A 19612-nucleotide genomic window follows, 5' to 3' on the forward strand; every position below is an offset into this window, starting at 1 on the left:
AGTTCCCCTGCAAGTCACCCACCATCCTGACTTGGAAATATATCACCGTTCCTTCACTGTGGCTGGGTCAAAATCCTGGAACTCCCTTCCTAACAGCACTGTGGGTGTACCTATACCACATGGACTGTAGCGGTTCAAGAAGGTAGTTCACCACCACCTTCTCAAGTGCAGTTAGGGATGGGCAATAAATGCTTGCCACATCCTGTGAACGAATAATTTTATTTAAAAAGTATCAATCTATGCTTCCTTTCCGTGTCTGCACCCTGCATTACTGACTGGTGTTTGAAATCATGAGGGTCCTGGACAGAGTAGATAGGGAGAAACTGTTCCCATTGGTGGAAGGATTGAGAACCAGAGGACAGTGATTTAAAGTGACTGGCAAAAGAAATAATGGCAAACCTCTGACACTCTGAGGGCTTCATTTAGGAGTTTTCATATCGACTTCGAGTCCTGGGAGAATCTCTCCCAGGATTGCTGCACCTGGTGCAGCCAAATATGAAATGGTACGGCCCCCAATGAAAGCAAGTGCATATCCGAGACAGAGTAAAATACAAGCAGAGGAAATCTGGAGTCAGTAACCCATCCGAGACACAATCGCCTGCGGTAGCCTGTCCTCTTTGTAGCAGAACTTTCCGAATGCAGGTCTCCCATAACAGTCACCTACATACCCGCCGGAACCCTTCCAAACATGGCAGATGATGAACATGGTTTTTCACCTCGAAGGAAACAAGAATGGTGACATTAGGGAAAAGCCTTTTCATGCAGCGAGTGGTTAGGATGTACAATGCACTGTCTGGAAGTGTGCTGGAGACAGGTTCAATCATGGCTTTTGAAAGGGAATTGGATCATTATCTGAAGAAAAATAATTTGCAGAGCTACTGGGAAAAGGTGGAAGATTGGGATAGGGTGAGCTGCTCATGCAGTGGGCCGAATGGCCTCCTACTTTTATGTGACCACTCTGTGATTCTATGTGTTGATGCTTATCCGGCTCCTTTACAATATTGAACTCAGCAACATCTTCCATGGCTCTTGGGTGCATTTCCTTATTTACATTAACGCATTACTAAACAACAACAGCAGCTTGCATTTATGTAGCACCTTTAAAGTAGTGTGATCTTGGTGCCCAAGGTTGCCTGGGTTATGGAAGTGACACATACATTTAAAGCCAACAACTCCATTGATATTGCATCCTGCCAGGATGGTAGAACTGGATATGTTCACATGTTGGCTTTGGCTGTCAGTCAATCATACGTAGCAATTGTTCACCAAAACCGAGGAAAGGTGAGTCAGCAAAATTGGCTAAGTGCTTGTAGAGATGACAGCTCAATTGCACTGGAAGTAGCATAAAACAGTTGGATTTTAATTGTGGGATTTTTCATTAGATTAGGATTGTATTCCAAAGTGTCAGATGTGGCTCAGACAGTAGTGCCCTCGCCTCTGAGTCAGAAAGTTGTGGCTTCATTTCCTATTCCATGGCGTTGAGCACGTGATCTAGGCAGACCCTCCAGGGCAATGCTGAGTGAGTGCTGCACTGTTGAAGATGTCCTCTTTCAGGAGAGAAAACTCAGGAAGAATGTAAAAGATCCCTTGACGCTATTCCAAGAAGATCCCCCAACCAACATCACAAAACAAAGAACAGGTTATCTGGTTGTTATCATGTTACTTGTTTGTAGAACCTCAAATTAGTTGCTATGTTGCCTATGTTACAACAGTGATTGGATTTCAAAAGTGTGCCATTGGCTGTGAAGGGCTTTAGGATGTCCAGATGTCGTGTCCTTTGGGTCCAAAGATCCAATCTGTCCTTTCTTTTACCAAGAATGGGATTAGTAGAAACTTCACTCAACTTTGATTCCACGCCATCCCCCCAAAATCCCTACCACCCACCATGGACTCCTCTGGTATTCCAAAGCCTTGCTGCCCAAACATAAAAGTGATTGTGTTTGGTTTTGTGCCTGCTTCTATAAGGTCTATGAAACGTGAACGTACCTGGCATTCTCATGCTTTGGTCAATAAAGCAAGTGAAAATTCTTCAAATTCCTGCAAATCAAATCAATCACTTCACAAGGGATGCTCAAAAGCTTGCCTCTGACCCCATGTCTCTCTTTTCTTTGTCTGCAGTTCCTCCAGGATACGCTAGATGCTCTCTTTAGTATCATGATGGAGTTTTCAAATAACAACACGTACGATAAGCTGGTGTTTGATGCCCTGGTAAGACCTCAATCGCTCTGTTTATTGTCCATCTGTAATTTCTGTCAAAAGAATGAGGTGGCATTATGAAATGTCAAGCAGTGACTGGCACTCACGGTGTAAAGTTTCCATTCGGCTGCATTGTTTTCTCGGCGCAATTAATGCAAAATTGGCGCAATCCGCGTCAAAGATTGCAGAATTTCTTAATTGCTAGCACCAATTATATACATAAAAATTGCACTAGAAGGGGGTCCCAGCCACATAACTGTCCCACAGGGTGAATTAAGCATCATTGGGAGATGCCGCTGACTACACCATTATCGGGTGTTTGAGGAGGTTCCTCAAATTAAGTTGCTTCTTTTGGATGAAAGAACACTAACAACTGATGATTGACCTCAAAGTAACTTGCAAATAGCACTGTATATTTTTTCAAAAGTCAAAACCATGTTACTCACAGGGATGGATGAGAAATGGTTTTATGTGAGAAACCCATTTTCAGCTGGTGCAATGGCACCAAGCTATCACTCTTAAATATACTAAGGAACATGTCTGAATGCAAAATTTATTTCTTTTTACAAACATGCTGCCTGATTGCATTTGCACTTTTAGGGCTGCGGGGGTGGGGGAGGGGCTGGGGAGGGGTGGTGGTGGGGGATGCGGTGACGCGGTGGTATTGTCACTTGTCTAGTGTTCCAGCGACCCAGGCTAATACTCCCAGGGACCCAGGTTTGAATCCCACCACAGCAGATGATGGAATTTGAATTCAATAAATATCTGGAATTAAAAGTCTAATGATGAAACCATTGTCGTAAAAAAAACCCATCTGGTTCACTAATGTCCTTTAGGGAGGGAAATCTACCGTCCTCACCTGGCCTGACCTACACGTGATTCCAGACCCACAGCAATGTGGTTGACTCTTAAAAATGCCCTGTGAGCAAGGGCAATTAGGGATGGGCAATAAATGCTGGCCTAGCCAGTGACGCCCATATCCCATGAGCAAATTATAGAAAACTACTTGCTCATGGCAGATATTGCACTTGGCGACATGTGAAAAAACTGGTGGGTGGGAGGCGATGGTGTAGTGGGAATGTTACTGGCCTAGTAATCCAGGCTATTGCTTTGGGTACCTGTGTTCAACTCCCATTAATGTAGCTGGTGGAATTTAATTTCAATGAATAAATCTCAAACTACAAGCTATTCTCAGTAGTAATGATAACCCATCTGGTTCACTAATGCTTTTTAGGGAAGGAAATCTGCAATCCTTACCTGGTCTGACCTACATGTGACTCCAGACCCACAGCAATGTGCTTACTCTTAAATGGCATTGAAAGCCACTCAGTCGTATCAAATCACTATAAAGCCTAAAAGGAATGAAACTGGACAGATGACGTGGAACCTGGAAATGACTGTTGACCTTGCAAAGTTGCCCTTGCTAACATCTGGGGGGGTTTATCCCAAAATTGGAACAGCTGTCCCATAGGTTAGTCAAGCAACAGCCTGAAAAGGTCATACTCACTGATTGTAATACTCACTGAGTATTACAGACAATTTCCCAGATGCCACCATGACCATCCAGACATATTTCCTGTCCCACTGGCGTGACAACGCAGTGGTATACAGTCAGGAGGGAATTGCCCTAGGCAACCTCAACACTGACTCTGGACCCATGAATTCTCATGGCATCAAGTCAAACATGGGCAAGGAGACTCCCTGCTGAAACCAAATACCACCACACCTCCAACCCGCACCCCCTCCACCGGCCCTGCAGATGAATCAGTGCTGCCCCCATGTTGTACACCACTTGGAGGAAACACTGATGGTGGCAAGGCCACAGAACGTACTCTGGGTGGGGGATTTCAATGTCCATCACTAAGAGTGGCTCGGTAGCACTGCTGCTGGCCAAGTCCTAAAGGACAAGCTGCTAGACTGGGCCTTGGGCAGGTGGTCAGGGAACCAACAAGAGAGAAAAATGAACTTGACCTTGTCCTTACCAATCTGCCTGTCACTGATGCAACTGTTCATAACAAGAGTGACCACTGCACAATCCTTGTGGAGTTAAAGTCCCGTCTTCACACTGAGGATAACCTTCACTGTTATAAAAATAAAAAAACTGCGGATGCTGGAAATCCAAAACAAAAACAGAATTACCTGGAAAAACTCAGCAGGTCTGGCAGCATCAGCGGAGAAGAAAAGAGTTGACATTTCGAGTCCTCACGACCCTTCGACGGAACTTGAGTTCGAGTCCAAGAAAGAGTTGAAATATGACACTAACACCATGCTAAATGGGATAGATTTCGAACAGCTTTAAAAACTCAAAACTAGGCATCCATGAGGTGCTGTGGGCCATCAGCAACAGCAGAATTATACTCAACCACAATCTGTCACCTCATGGCTCAGCATATCCCCCACTCTACTATTACCACCAAGCCAGGGGATCAACCCTGGTTCAATGAAGAAGACAGGAGACCAGAAATTGAATTGGATCACTCATATAAATACTGTGGCTACAAGAGCAGGTCAGAGGCTGGGAATTCTGCATCACTTAACTCACCTTCTGATTCCCCACAGCCTGTCCACCACCTATAATGCACAAACCAGAAGTGTGATGGAATACTCTCCACTTGCTGGAAGAGTGCAGCTCCCACAACAATTAAGAAGCTCAATACTATCCAGGGTAAATCTGTCAGCATGACGGGCATCCAATCTGCCACCTTAAACCGTCACTCCCTTCACCACCAATTCACAGTAGCAGCAGTGTGTACCATTTACAACATACCAAGATTCCTTCAACAGCACCTTCCAAACCTGCGATTTTTATCACCTAGAAGGACAAGGGCAGCAGATAGATGGGAACACCACAACCTGGAAGTTCCCCTCCAAGCCACACACCATCCTGACTTCGAAATATATCGCCGTTCCTTCACTGTCGCTGGGTCAAAATCCTGGAGCTCCCTCCCTAACAGCACTGTGGGTGTACCTACACCACATGGACTGCAGTGGTTCAAGAAGGCAGCGCACCACCACCTTCTCAAGGGCAATTAGAGATGGGAAATAAATGCTGGCCCAGCCAGCGACACCCACATCCTGTAAAAGAATAAATTAAAAAGAAATTTGAGCAGAGACTCGAAAAAAGAGGACATCTCAGAAAGGATGCAACTTAGAATGGGATTCATGTCTGAATCGTCAACCGCAATGCAAATCTGAAACTCTACCCTCATACTCTATTTATTTGAACGTTTTAGTCTTTTTTTGATAAGAATATGTGTGCTCATCAAAATAAAGCTGTTTTTCCCTTGTTAGGCAAGGAAATCAAAGGTTACCGGGGTTAGATGACAGTGTGTAAATCGAAACACGAGAAGATCAGCCATGATCTTATTGAATGGCTCGAGGGGCCAAATGGTCTACTCCTGTTCCTATTTCTTATGTTCTTATGAATGTCTTTTAGGGAAGACATTCATAAGCAGGCTTTGGCCTGCTTGGCTCTGGTCCCCCATTCCTTGGTTAACTCTTGCCCTAGTCAGGAAAATTGATGTAATTTTTCTTTTATTCACTTATGCGATATGGGCATCACTAGAAAGTCTCACATTTATTGCCCATCTCTAACCGCCCTTGAGAAGGTGGCAGTGAGGTGTCTCCCCGAGCACTGCAGTCCAGGTGGTTTAGGTACACCCACAGTGTGGTTAGTGAGATACTTAGTTCCCATTTTAAGGTAGACAAGATCAGCTCGGACCAGTTTTCTTATTTCCCAGTTTTCACTGTTTTTTTCGTTCCCAAGAAAGGTGAATCATCAATGGAGAAGGATTTAAACTTATGAGGCACCCGGAGAGGGGCAAACCTTAAAGTCGGTTGGAAGAATAAGCAGCGGCAGCATAAACTGAATGGTACAATTTTAAAAAGAGTGAAGAAACTAAGAGACCTGGGGGTTGACAGACACAAGCCTTTGGATGTGGAGGAAAAGGTGATAAGGCTGTTAAAAAAGCCATTGGGATAGTTGGTTTTATTAATGGAGGGTGTAGAGTATTTGGTTTTATTAATGGAGTATGTGAGCAAAAAAGTTATTCCCATTCTTTATAAGTCATTGTTTAAGCCTCAGCTGGAGTATTATGTTTATTTCTGGCTACCACATTTTAGGAAGGATGTTGAGACCTTAGCAAGGGTGCAGAGGAGATTTACTGAAATGGTACAAGGGACGAGGGACATCAGTAATGTGGAGAGACGGAAGCTGGGATTGGTCTCCTTAGGACAGAATTAAGGGGAGACTTGATAGAGATGTTAAAATTTTTGAAAAGCTTTAATGCAGTAAATAACCCACAACCCACTGCCAGCTGGAAGTGCAAGGGCAGAAGGCACACGGGCTATTACCACCCACAAGCTCACCTCCAAGTCACACACCATCCTGACTTGGAACTATATCACTGTTCCTCCACTGTCGCTGGAATTCCCTCCCGAACAGCACCGCGGGTCTATCTACACCACACGGCCCACAGTTGCTCAAGGAGGTGACTCAGCACCAGCTTCTCAGGGGCAATTAGGGACGGGCAACAAACGCTGGCCTAGCCAGTGACTTCTCATCCCCTGAATTAATAAAAGGAGGAAAGGAGAAAGTGTTTCTCGTGGCAGAAAGGTCGGTAACTAGAGGAATCAGGTTTAAAGCAATTGTAAAAACATCAGAGAGGAGTTTAGAATTTTTTTCCACAGTGAGTTGTTATGATCTGTAATGCACTGCCTGAAATAAATGGATGAATACTTTGATGAGAAGAACTTGCAGGATTATGGGAAAGGGCAGGACAGAGGGGCGAATTAGATATCTTTCTTAAAGAATTGATACAGACACAGTGGGTTGAATGGCCTCTTTGGCATTGTATAATTCTGTGATTCTGTGACACTGTCACACGAGGGGACATGTTTAAATAAATTTTTACATCATTTATTAAACTGTTTTATTATCCATTCAATCTCCCCGAGGCAGCCATGTGCCTCAGGGAGGTCGCTGCTGGCCCCGACTCTCCCTCCTCCCCCTGCCCGCACAGGTAGAGCGCTGCATGAGGTGTATGACGCTGGGTGGGCCTTAATTGGCCCGCCTGTGTAAAACGGCGGTGTGCAGCCGATCGCGGGCTGTGACTGGCTCCTCAGCTGCCCCCGCCGGCTCCCGCTCAGTCCGCCCGCCGTAGGAAAAGTCCTGGCCCTGGTTTCTGTGGGCAGATTCGGCGCTGCACGGGATTCCTATTACTCAAAGCTCGGTGTCAGTGACATCTTTGGGGCAATGATCTTAATGCGTTATGTAGCCCCCCACACCCACCACCCCCCCCACCCCACCACCACCCCCCCCCCCCCCCCCTCCGCCCCGCAACTTCCCAGTGCAAGCAGTCCTCCTGTGCCTGAAATATCCCTGCTCAAAATGGCATCAGCCATGGAAACATGCCAACCACCTTGATCTGAACCTGACGACCATTCTACCTGCCCTCTGCTCCAGTTCACAGCAGATGGGCTGGGGTAAAATCAGACCCTGTTGTCTTTTGTGTGTGTGTATTTTTTCACCTGACAGGGGACGATTATAACTTGGTGTTATGACTTTAACTAAGTTGGTTTCATGCATGGTAGTTCCCAGCTATGTGTCCAGTTAATTAACCTCAGCTATTGCAACACTTGAGGAGCTCCAATTGGTGCAACTGGCCCAATATCGTTAGCCTTGGCATTGGTCTCTAATGACCTCTGCTGGAAAGCAAGCACGTGTGAGCGTCTGGTGGAGAACAGGATTGGCGTCAGCCGTGATCGCCCTGCAGAAGCCAAAATCAAACGTTTCCAGTTAGATTTGGCAGTGATGACTTTACTGAATACCTATTGACGCTGATGATAAAATATCCTGGCATTGTTGGCACCTGTTGTCCATCTCTAGTTGCCTTTGAGAAGATGGGGGTGGCTGTTCACCTTGAACTGCTGCAATTCTGGTAGCCAAGATGCTCCCACAGTGCTGTCAAGGAAGGAGGTCCAGGATTTTGACCCAGTGATGATGAAGGAACCGCAATGTACGTCCAAGTCAGGATGGTGTGCGGCTTGGAGGGGAACTTGGTGTTTCCACACGCCCAGTACCCTTGACCTTCTGGTGGTAGAGGTCATGGATTTGGAAGTGCTGGTTGCTCGGATTCATATTTGGGATCACACAAGAAGAATCGGCATGTGAAGAAGGGGGTCATCTTCCATGGAAGTGGTGCCTTCAGGGCTGGAGGGAACGAATGACATGGGAGATGGTGGGGGAAAGGAGGAGTGAGAGATAAAGCTTCTGTGATACCCAGTGGTCGGGTGGAGGTGGTGTGAAGGTGGAGAAAATGACCCAACTATAGAATAGCAGGAACGACTGGTGGTCTCATCCATTTCATCATGCCTAGCAAGGAGCACGTGTGCAGTGTCAAATATCCTGCAAGCAAAGTAGTACGGGATGAACTAAAGAAGCAATAAATCAATATTAAAAAAGTAAATCTGTTTTAAAAAAAGAGTAAATACTTCATTTGGTGACATTCTGTCTCCCAGAGAAGTAAAGCATCATAAATAGAAGTTTTTGATAGCATGCTGCACGTTCCTGGAAGTCCCATCCCTCACAGACGACATAAGTGAGTTCCTTTATAATGTCACCTGGTTACATATTGAGAAAGTAACATTGGTAAATCCCTTCTTTTCAGGCCTCAATGCCTCTGACAAGCTGCTACACAAACAGCACAATTTCCACTGTGTTTAAATTGGATTTGACTCCCTCTAGGTTCTTTCGATTAGCATGTTAAGGAAAGATAAATAGCTGTAGTATGATTAATGAACGTGTTACTCAGCCACTGGTCTGCATTGTAAATAGGCTGATAGATGGCTTTCCATCCATGATCCTGGGGTAATACTTGTAAAATAATCTGAAAAACAACCAGGGTACATTATGGGCAGGACTGTACAGAGCTCTCGATTTCTGAGAGATTTTAACGCTTTGTGTTCTCAGACTGACTGAAAACGAGCACTCCGTGACAAAACGATCCAGTAGCTACAAAGCTTCGAATGAATGGGGTGGTGGTGGGGGTATTTGTGGTGGGGTGGTGGCGGTGGGTGGGGGGGGGGGTGGTGCTGCAGGTGGTGGAGGGGAGGGGCTGCTATTAACTCTTTCACCTTTACGATTCCTCTTTGCCACAATCTTACCGTTATGGTTACTGCTGTTCGGAATGATTTTCACCTTCCTTCCAAGCTCTCAAAATTTTCTCCCACATTTCCCCCTCCATCCTTGCTGCTTTGGAATTAAAGCTCACTTAACAAAGTCATACTCTAACTCATTCTTTTCCAGGTATGAGCTGTGGATTAGTGAGTTGCGCTCTTCCCTGTGATGCTCAAAGGTTGTGAGTTCAAGTTCGATTCCAGAAACCTGAGTACATAATCCAGGCTAATGCTCCAATACAATACAGAGGGAGCACTGGATAACTGCTGGGTTTTTTTTTTTCAATTGGCCTTTTCCCATTTCAATGTTTTGATATTTTTGTCCTGTCCTGTGTGTTCAGCTACCATGTACTGAGGGAGTGCTGGAGTGTCACAGGTTCGGTCCTTTTGATGAGGTGTTAAACGGAGGATCTGTTATCCTTGTCAGGTGGACCTAAAATTACCATGGTGCTATTTTGAAGGAGAACAGAGGTGTTCTCCTGGGTGCCCTGGCCAGTATTGATCTTTCAACCAATACCTAAAAACAGATTATCTGATTGTTATCAGGTTGCTGTTGTCTGCGAGCATGCTCTGCACAGATTGACTGCTGCATTTCCCACATTGCAACAGTGGCTCCAGCTCTAAAGTGCTTCCTTGACTGTAAAGCACTTTGACACATCCTGAGGTGCCAAAAGGTGCTGCGGAAATGCAAGACTTTCTTCCTTACCCAGGATCTCACAACTGTGCAATGCTCTCCCTTCCTAAACTTCCCTTCCCCTGACCATCGCTGGGCTATCAAAATCCAAAGAAGCTCAGTCTGAAAGGAGACAATGTCAATCTTTAGTGAAGAACTCTGATTCAAATATGCTTGAAATATCTGGGTATTTCTTTTTAAAAAACCTTGTGGCTGAACGTGCAGAGCAAAATTATCCAAGCATGGAAGGAGTAAGGTGAATTAAACAAAGCAAATTGGCATTTATATGGTGCCTTGACTCAAAAACGCAACCTAAGACGCTATGCAGGTGGACAAAACACAGGTAATAGGAGCCTAGCACCTTCCAAACCTGTGACTTCCACTACCCAGAAGGAAAAGGGCAGCAGGTGCATGGAAACACCACCACCTGCCTGTTCCGTCCTGACTTGGAAATATACCACCGTTCCTTCACTATCGCTGGGTCAAAATCCTCCCCAGGGAACTCCCTCTCTAAGAGCACTATGGGTGCCCCCACTAAACACAGACTGCAGCAGCTCAAGAAGTCAGCTCTCCACCATCTTCTCAAGGGCGACTAGGCATGGGCAATAAATGCTGGCCCAGCCAGCGGAGACCCGCATCTCATGAACAAATAAATATAAGCAAGATGCCATCCAAAGTTTGGCCCGAGGGTTTTCAGAAAACCTGAGACGTGGAAGGGAGATTTAAGGAGGGAAGTCCACATGGCTGAAGGGTCCACCACCAAAGGGAGGGGCAGAGGAAGGAGGAAATGTATAGGAGGCTGGACTTTGAAGAATGTAGAAATCAGGGTAGGCCTAAACAAGATTGCCGTGACAATGTGGGGCAAGGCAGAGAGAGAGACAGGAGCTTTTGAATTAATGGAGTATAAATTCCCCAAATCAGGCACACTGCCTCCCTTGCTGATGAAAAGTTCTGCCTGATGATGTCAGGTTAGGAACCCAATCGTCGCGATTTTTCACTGCCAGCTGTATCTTTCGGGCATCGGACGTAGTAAGGCTTGGGAGTCTCTTACGCCACCTTAAATGAAGTGGCACAAGGGCAGTAGAAAAGGCCCACCACCGGCACTATGGTTGAATGCACCAGCAGATCCTGCTGGGAAAGGCGGAAGTGCCTGCATGATTTTTAATGACGTTTTAAAAAATATTTTTTATGCCTTCGATGAGTAATAAAGACTGCTCTGAGAGCGGGGTAGTGGGGGTGGGTGGTGTTGGGCTTTACAATTCTAACCGTGACGGTGGCATTATCCCTCTGCTGTATGACGTCCCAGTCTACAGTGCTGATTCTCACAACCTACAAATTATGTATTCACACCAAGCTGTGATTCATATTCCACTGTGAATGTAGCCACAACAAAAACTCATCACTATATCATTTTAATATTAACTCAAAGTCACAAGCGTCGACTATATTGTGGCATCCACAAACAGGCATGAGAATCTGGCCCCGATAATAACTGCAAGATAGGAAGGGAGCAAAGGAAGGGTATGTAGTCAGGAAGCAATCTTCCTTTGCAACTATAAATGGCCTCCCTCCCACTGTTCAGCCACTAATTGGCCATCCAGAGCTTGATTGGACATGGTGAATGGCGGGGGTGGGAACAAGTGAATCCTTCAGTTTCTATTCCTCCTCCCTCACTCCACAAATCCAGCCCTGGGTTTCAGGCATGGAGCTGACTGGGTTGTGATGATGGTAGTGGTGCCTTGGCCTGCTTGCAGTCACTGTTGAATAGGCTCAGACTTGGAGCAGATGAGAGGTGAGGGAAGAATTTTGTATGGAGGGAATCAAGAAAAGTTGAAAGAATAGATCAGTAAATGTTTAGTAGCACTTTGAAAGCTGCCTAATAGATGGGATTCTATTTTTGGTTGGTGCAGTTGATTAAGAGGTTGGTTGTGTCTCCTCCCAGTGGCTCAGTTGGTAGTATACACTGGCATTTGAGTCGGAAGGTTGTGGGTCAAATCCCACTCCAGCAACTTGAGCGCTAAACCTCGGCTAAAACTTCATTGCAGTATGGGAGGAGTGCTGTATTGTCAGAGGTGCTGTTTCTCAGACAAAACATTAGATGTAATGACACTAGACTCGTTACCCAGAGGCCCAGGCTAATGTACTGGGGCAAGGGTTCAAATCCCACCATGGCAGCTGGTGGAGTTTAAATTCAATTACTAGATCTGCAAAATAAAGCTAGCCTTGGTAATGGTGACCATGAAACTATCATTGATTGTTGTAATAACCAGTTCACTAATGTCCTTTAGGGAAGGAGATCTGCCGTCCTTACCTGGTCTGGCCTACATGTGATTCCAGACCCACAGCAATGTGGTTGGTTTTTGACTGCCCCCTGAAATGGCAGAGCAAGCTACTCAGTTCAAGGGCATTCAGGAATGGGCAATAAATGCTGGCCTTGCCAGCGATGCCCACATCCCATGAAAGAATAAATAAATAAAAAAATTAAACCAAGGCACCTTCTGCCCTCTCAGTTACCTATAAAAGATATTCAAAAAAAAGCAGGAGAATTCTCCCCACTGTGGTGGCTTAAGTTTTACTTTCAGTCAGCATCACTGAGATTGGGTTTGTGGGAGCTTGTAATGCATGTATTGGTTCCCATGTTTCCTACATTACAGCAATCACATTTCAAAAAAGTACCCCAATGACTGTAAAACATTGTGAACATCCCAAGGTTATGAAGAGAGTTATGAAATGAGTACTTTTTTGGAGTTTTTTTTTGGTGTGCTGTACCAATTAGGAAGATACCATTTTTGTTTACCATGGTGTACTCCGCATTGGCAACTGAAGTGTTTTGTCACTTCTTATTAATTAAGAATACACACACAGTTGTCTGCTTCTGAACCCCAGCTTCCTATTTAAAAAGCAGAAGGTTCCTTTATTCCATATTCTACACCAGAGGGCAATACATCCGAGACTTAGCACGCCCTACCGTCAGGTTTTTTTTTTATATAACACTTCTTTTTAACTGAAATGTCCTTTTACAAAAGAGCATAAATGTTAAACACAAACATCACACCAACATACCGCCCTGTTAACAATACCGCAGGAATAAAGCGCAGCTTATAAAAAATCACTCAGGCCACAATGTCAAAGTAGGAGTTTAACATCTCCATGGCAACAGTACCGAGAGAATAGATGAAAGGGGGTTTCAGAACAGCATACCGATATTGAATAGAAATGCTCCATTTCAGAAATTGAAGATGTTAAAACTGTGTTTTTCTGTGTCCTTGACAGCAGAGGGTCAGTGCGTGATTTGGCTGTTATTTAAATGGTTGGCTTCTAGTTACCACAGTAACTGAAATTAAAGGAAATCCCAGAATCTATTTCAAGCTGTCTCTTTTTCTAACTCACTCACAAGATTTTGGTGTCACTGGCAAGATCGGCATTTACTGTCCATCCCAATTGCCCTGTGAAGTTGGCGCTGTGCCACCTTCCTAAATACCAACTGAGTGGTTTACTAGGCCATTTTGGAGGGCAGTTAGGAGTCAACTACATTGCCCTGGGCCTGGAGTCACATATAGGGCAAGAGCAGGTAAGGACAGCAGATTTCCTTCCCTGAAGGACAGTAGTGAGCCAGGTGGGCTTTTATGCCAATCCAGTAAGTTTTATTCCAGCTTGTATTCAATTAGCTAACTAAATTCCCCAGCTGCCGCAGTGAGTCTACGGATCATTAATCCAAACCCTCTGGATTACTGGTCCAGTAATATAACCACTGTACTACTGTAACCTACACCCACTGACGTTATTCAGCAGAATTTTAAAAATTGCTGGCGTCCCTTAATCTGTTTTTCCCTTGTTAAAAACAACAGTGTTTTTGTTGTTAAAAAAAAACAAATCAATATGAGCATGTTGAATGTTTGCTAAGCATTTCCCTCAAGATTTAACACAGCTCTGTGCTAAAAGCAACTGGACAATGATATTGGTCATTAATATGAGTTCAAAACTAAAATCAAGTCACAGACGCATTGGGACTGGTTTCTGCCTGGGTGGGGATGTGCACAGAATGTTGGTGGTTCCCGTTGATTGGGACCAGCAAGAGGCCCGAACCCTCTTCATGATTGGTTGCCATCCAGAACGACAAGACAGTAAAAACCGGGAAATAAGAATACTGGTCCGAGCTGGTCTTGCATACCTTAAAATGGAACACCAGTAAAAACTGGGAAATAGGAGTACTGGTCTGAACAGTTTTTTTCCAACTGGGCTTTAGAAAACACTGAGGGTGGGGGAGTCCAGTGAGGTGGTGGATGGTTATGGGGACTGGGGAGAGGGAGGGGTGCTTAGAGAAATCTGACTGTTCCTCCAGAGAACTGAAAAAGGTCTAGTAGCCCCTGGCACAACATGTATCAGTGCTGCTGTGTTCTCTGTGTCATCAAAAGTGCCTGGAGAACCAGCAGCTCTTCTATCCTTCGAAATGGGACTTTTCACATCCACATCAACAGGCAGATGGGCCTTGGTTTAACATCTGTCCTCTCAGGTGCACATAAAAGATCTACACGACATTACTTCAAAGAAAAGCAGGGGCAATCTCCCTGGTGTTCTGGCCAATATTTATCCCTCAGCCATCATCTGACGGTCATTGTCTCATTGCTATTTGTGGGATCTTGCTGTGTGAAAATTGAGCTGTTCAGTGATCCTTTATTCCACTGGCACCAAACATATACACACAAAAAATGCTTATCTAAAAGAAACAGACTCCTTACGGTGGATGACCATTGCTCAACGCTCCAAAACACAAAAAGAAAAGGCTTGCTGGGAGCTCAGCAGTGGCTCCTTGTCTTGAATCAACAGTATTTCACTGGGGAGCCAGAATGCTTGTGTCGCAAAGGAGTGAAGGTTGGTGATTGGAAACCTTTCTCTTCTTATCCCCACTCTTTGCAAAATGGGCTTTAGGCTTAAAATTGTACTTGATGTGCAACAACAGAGTTAAGAGACCACGCGCTCATGGCACTCCAGTTGCTAGTTCCACTTGATCACTGAAGCCACAGATTACCTTGCCAGTGGGTAAATTCAGCATCTCAGGGTTCCTCGAATTCGGGGGAATTCTGTGCTGTCTAGACTGTTCTCCTTGGACTCTAGCAGCTGAATACACACTATAGTTCCCCTCACTGGTCCCTGAGGCACCAACCTTGGACCGCTGTCTCAGGTCATTCTTCTCTACCCCACCCTTCCGTAGGCCGCTCATGACCTCTGGCCTGACAAAGACACTGCTCCCTCCCCTGAAGCGGCCCATGGGTGCCGGGAATAACACAGCACTATCCATCACCATTGACATCTGCAGGCAGGGACCCAACCAGCAGCCAGCATAGCAACCGTGGTGCCCAGTGTGAGCCAGGGAGCCCAACTTGAGTCAGCGAGATACCACAACCTCACCTTCATTGGCTGTAAAGCACTTTGTGATGTCCTGACGGTGATATACTAAATGAAGCACCAAATGAGGCTACATGGGTTGATCTCAAAAGTAAAGAGCCAATGGGAGGAAAGATCGTGTAACAGTTTCTATCACAAGGGACAAAGTATTTGACAAACTAATGGGACTAAAGGCAGACAAGTTGCCAGGACCTGATGGCCTGCAGCTAAGGGTTTCAAAGGAAGTATCTGCAGAGATAGTGGAGGCATTGGATGAAATATTTCAGAACTCACTGGATTCTGGGAGGGTCCCAGCAGATTGGAAAACTGCTAATGTGACACCCCTGTTCAAGAAGGGAGGGAGATAAAAAGCAGGAAACTATAGGCCAGTCAGCCTAACATCTGTCATTGGGTAAATGCTAGAATCCATTATTAAGGAAGAAGTCACAGGACATTTAGAAAAGCTTAACACAATCAGAGTCAACATGGTTTTGTGAAAGGGCAATCATGTTTAACAAAATTTGCTGGAGTTCTTTGAGGATATAACAAGCAGAGTTGATAAAGGGGAACCGGTAGGTGTATTTGGATTTCCAGAATGCATTCGATAAGGTGCCACATAAAAAGTTATTGCACAAAATAGGAGCTCATGGCATTGGGGGTAATGTATTAGCATGAATTGAGGATTGGTTAACACATAGAAGACAGAGAGTCGGGATTAATGGGTCTTTTTCAGGTTGGAAAGACGTAACTAGTGGAGTGCCACAAGGATCAATCCTAGGGCCCCAATTACTTACTATCTTTATTAATGACTTGGAGGAGGGGGCAGAGCGTAATGTATCCAAATTAGCTGATGATACAAAAATAGGTGGGAGGGAATGTTATGATGAGGGCATAAGGAATCTGCAAGGAGATATGGACAGGTTGAGTGAGTGGGCAAAAACTTGGCAGATGGAGTTTAATGTAGGAAAGTGTGAAGTCATGCACTTTGGTAGAAAGAATCAAAAGGCAGACTATTATTTAAATGGAGAGGGACTCCAAAAAAGTGCAGCACAGTTGGATCTGGGTGTTTTTGTGCATAAAACACAAAAAAAGTTAGCATGCAGGTGCAGCAAGTAATTATGAGGCAAATGGAATTTTGGCCTGTATTGCTAGGGGTTGGAGTTTACAAATAGGGAAGTCTAACAACTGTACAGGGTGTTGGTGAGGCCGCACCTGGAGTATTGAGTACATTTTTGGTCCCTGCATTTAAGAAAATATATAATGGCATTGGAGGCAGTTCAAAAGAGATTCACTAGGCTGATTCCTGAGATAAAGGGGGTTGACTTATCAAGAACAGCTAAACAGCTCTTATTCATAAGAGATTAGAAGAATGAGGAGTGACCTTATTGAAATGTACAGGATTCTGAGAGGGCTTGACAGGGTAGATTTGAGAAGATGTTTCCACTAATGGGGGAATCTCAAACTAGGGGACATAGTTACAGAATAAGGGGGCACTCATTTAAAACTGAGATGCAAAGGAATTTCTTCTGTCAGAGGGTCGTGACTGTCTGACATTCTCTACCCCAGAGAGTTGTGGAGGCTAGATCACTGAAAGTATTTAAAGAGGCAGTAGATAGATTTTTGAAATATTGGGGGGTTGAGGGCTAGGAAGAAGAGTTGAGGCCTGGGGCAGATCAGCCATGATCTTATTGAATGGCGGGGCAGGCCTCAGGGACCGAATGGCCTACTCCTGCTCCTATTTCTTATGTTCTTATAAATAAGCCACACTGCTAGGAGTGTACTAGAGACCGCCAAGTAGTGGAAGGTAGTTAGAAAAACAAATATGTAGACAGATTCCTGAGTGTGAAAACAATAGGGCAGTAATTGTTGGGGACTTCAACTACCCTAATATCAATTGGGATACAAACAGTGTGACGGGCACAGTGGGTGCAAAACTCTTGAACTGCTTTCAAGAGAACTTTTTTAGCCAGCACGTAACAAGCCCAATGAAAGGGGGTGTAATTCTAGATTTAGTCCGAGGAAATGAAGCTGGGCAAGTGGATGAAGTAGCAATGGGGGACCATTTTGGAAATAGTGACTATAATATAATTAGTTTTAGCATCATTATGGAAAAGGACAAAGAAAGATCAGGAGTGAAATTTCTAAATTGGGGGAAGACAAATTTTACAAAGCTGAGAGGTGAGCTGGCAAGAGTGGACTGGATACAGCTATTTTAAGGAAAAACTGCATCAAATCAATGGGAGGTTTACAAAGGTGAGATTCTGCGGGCACAGTGTAGACATGTCCCCTCAAAAAAAGGGGTGGTACTGCCAAATCCAGAGCCCCCTGGCTATCCAGAAGCATACAGGCCAAGATAAAGCTGAAATGGAGTGTTTATGGCAGTCACAAAAGATTAATACTGTAGAAAGCCAAGAGGAGTATAGAAAGTACAGGGGTGAAGTAAAAATGGAAATTAGGAAAGCAAAGAGAGGATACGAAAATGTTTTGGCAGGTAAAAGCAAAGAAAATCATAAGATGTTTTCCCAGTATATTAACAGCAAAAGAATAACTAAGGAAAATGTAGGCCCTATCAGCGATATACGTGGTAACTGGTGTTTTGATGCTGAAGATGTGGGCAGGGTTCTCAATGAGTACTTTGTCTCTGTCTTCAGTAAGGATAGGGATGATGCAACCATTCTACTTAAAGAGGAGGAGCATGCAATAAGCATAGTGAGAGAGTAAGCACTGGAGGGACTGGCATCCTTGAAGGCGGATAAATCACCAGGGCCAGATGGATTGCATCCCAAGCTGTTGAAGGAAGCCAGAGAGGAAATAGCGGATGCTCTGAGGATCATTTTCCAAGCCTCTCTAGATATAGGCAAGGTCCCACAAGATTGGAGGTCTGGAAACATTGTACCATTATTTAAAATGGGTGAGAGGGATAGGCCAGAAAATTATAAGTTATTCAGCCTGACTTCAGTGGTGGGCAAATTATTAGAAACAATTCTGAGAGGCAGGATTAACTGTCACTTAGAAAGGCACAGATTGACCAGGGATAGTCAGCATGGTTTTGTTAGGGGAAGATCATGTCTTACGAACTTAATAGAATTTTTTGAGGAAATAACAAGGAAGATTGATGAGGGTAGTGCAGTGGATGTTATCTACATGGATTTCAATAAGGCATTTGACAAAGCCCCACATGGCAGACTATTCAAAAAAGTGAGATCTCATGAGATACAGGGGAATGTGGCAGGTTGGATCCAAAATTGGCTCAGTGACAGGAAACAAAGCATAATGGTCAAAGGATGATTTTGCAAATGGAAAACATTTTCCAGTGGTGTTCCACAGGGCTCAGTGTTGGGGTCCTTGCTGTTTATTGTATATATTAACGATTTAGACTTAAATGTGGGAGACATGATTGGGAAATTTGCAGATGACACAAAAATTGGCCATGTAGTTGATAGTGAAGAGGATAGATGTTGACCTCAGAATGATATCAATGGTTTGGTTGAGTGGGCGGAGAAGCGGCAAATGGAATTCAATCCATAAAGGTGCGAGGTAATGCATTTAGGGAGGGCAAACAGAGCAAAGGAATACTCAATAAATGGGAAGTTATTGAGAAGGGTTGAGGAAGTGAGAGACCTTGAGGTGCATGTCCACAGGTCCTTGAAGGTGGCAGGACAGGTGAACAAAGTGGTCAAGAAAGCGCATGGAATGCTTTCCTTTATTGGGTGAGGTAGAGAATGTAATGAATAGAATGGGATGCAATGATGGAACTGTATAAAACATTGGCTAGGCCACAACTGGAATTTTGTATGTAGTTCCGGTCTTTATAAGAATGTTGTCAGGGTTTGAAAATTGCAGCGATGAGGAGAGATTGGATAGGCTAGAGTTGTTTTCCTTAGAACAGAGGAGGCTAAGGAGTGATCTAATTGAAGTGTACAAAATTAAGAGGGGCCTAGGTAGGGTAGACAGGAAACACTTGTTTCCCCCTAGCTGAGGAGTCAATTTCCAGGGCACATAAATTTAAAGTAGAAGGATTAGAGGGGACAGGAGGAAAAACTTTTTCACCCAGAGGGTGGTGAGCATCTGGAGTTCACTGCCTCAATTGGTGGCTGAGGCTGAAATGCTCGGCTCATTTAAAAGATAACTGGATCTGAAGCGTTGTAACCTGTAAGGCTATGGACCAGGGGCTGGAAAGTG

The 19612-nt window shown here is 44.7% G+C and overlaps 1 protein-coding gene across 1 annotated transcript in view; it reads left to right on the forward strand.

Annotated features, from left to right (window-relative positions):
* LOC121278030 (dedicator of cytokinesis protein 2-like) overlaps nucleotides 1-19612 on the forward strand; it is a 1199266-nt gene that overhangs the window by 333201 nt on the left and 846453 nt on the right. The window contains exon 20 of the mRNA XM_041188048.1: nucleotides 2119-2208. Coding sequence (XP_041043982.1) covers nucleotides 2119-2208 — 90 coding nt within the window. The remainder of the gene's footprint in view (nucleotides 1-2118; nucleotides 2209-19612) is intronic.

The sequence above is a fragment of the Carcharodon carcharias genome, chromosome 1 (genome assembly GCF_017639515.1).
Source record: "Carcharodon carcharias isolate sCarCar2 chromosome 1, sCarCar2.pri, whole genome shotgun sequence".
NCBI classification, from domain to species: Eukaryota; Metazoa; Chordata; class Chondrichthyes; order Lamniformes; family Lamnidae; genus Carcharodon; species Carcharodon carcharias.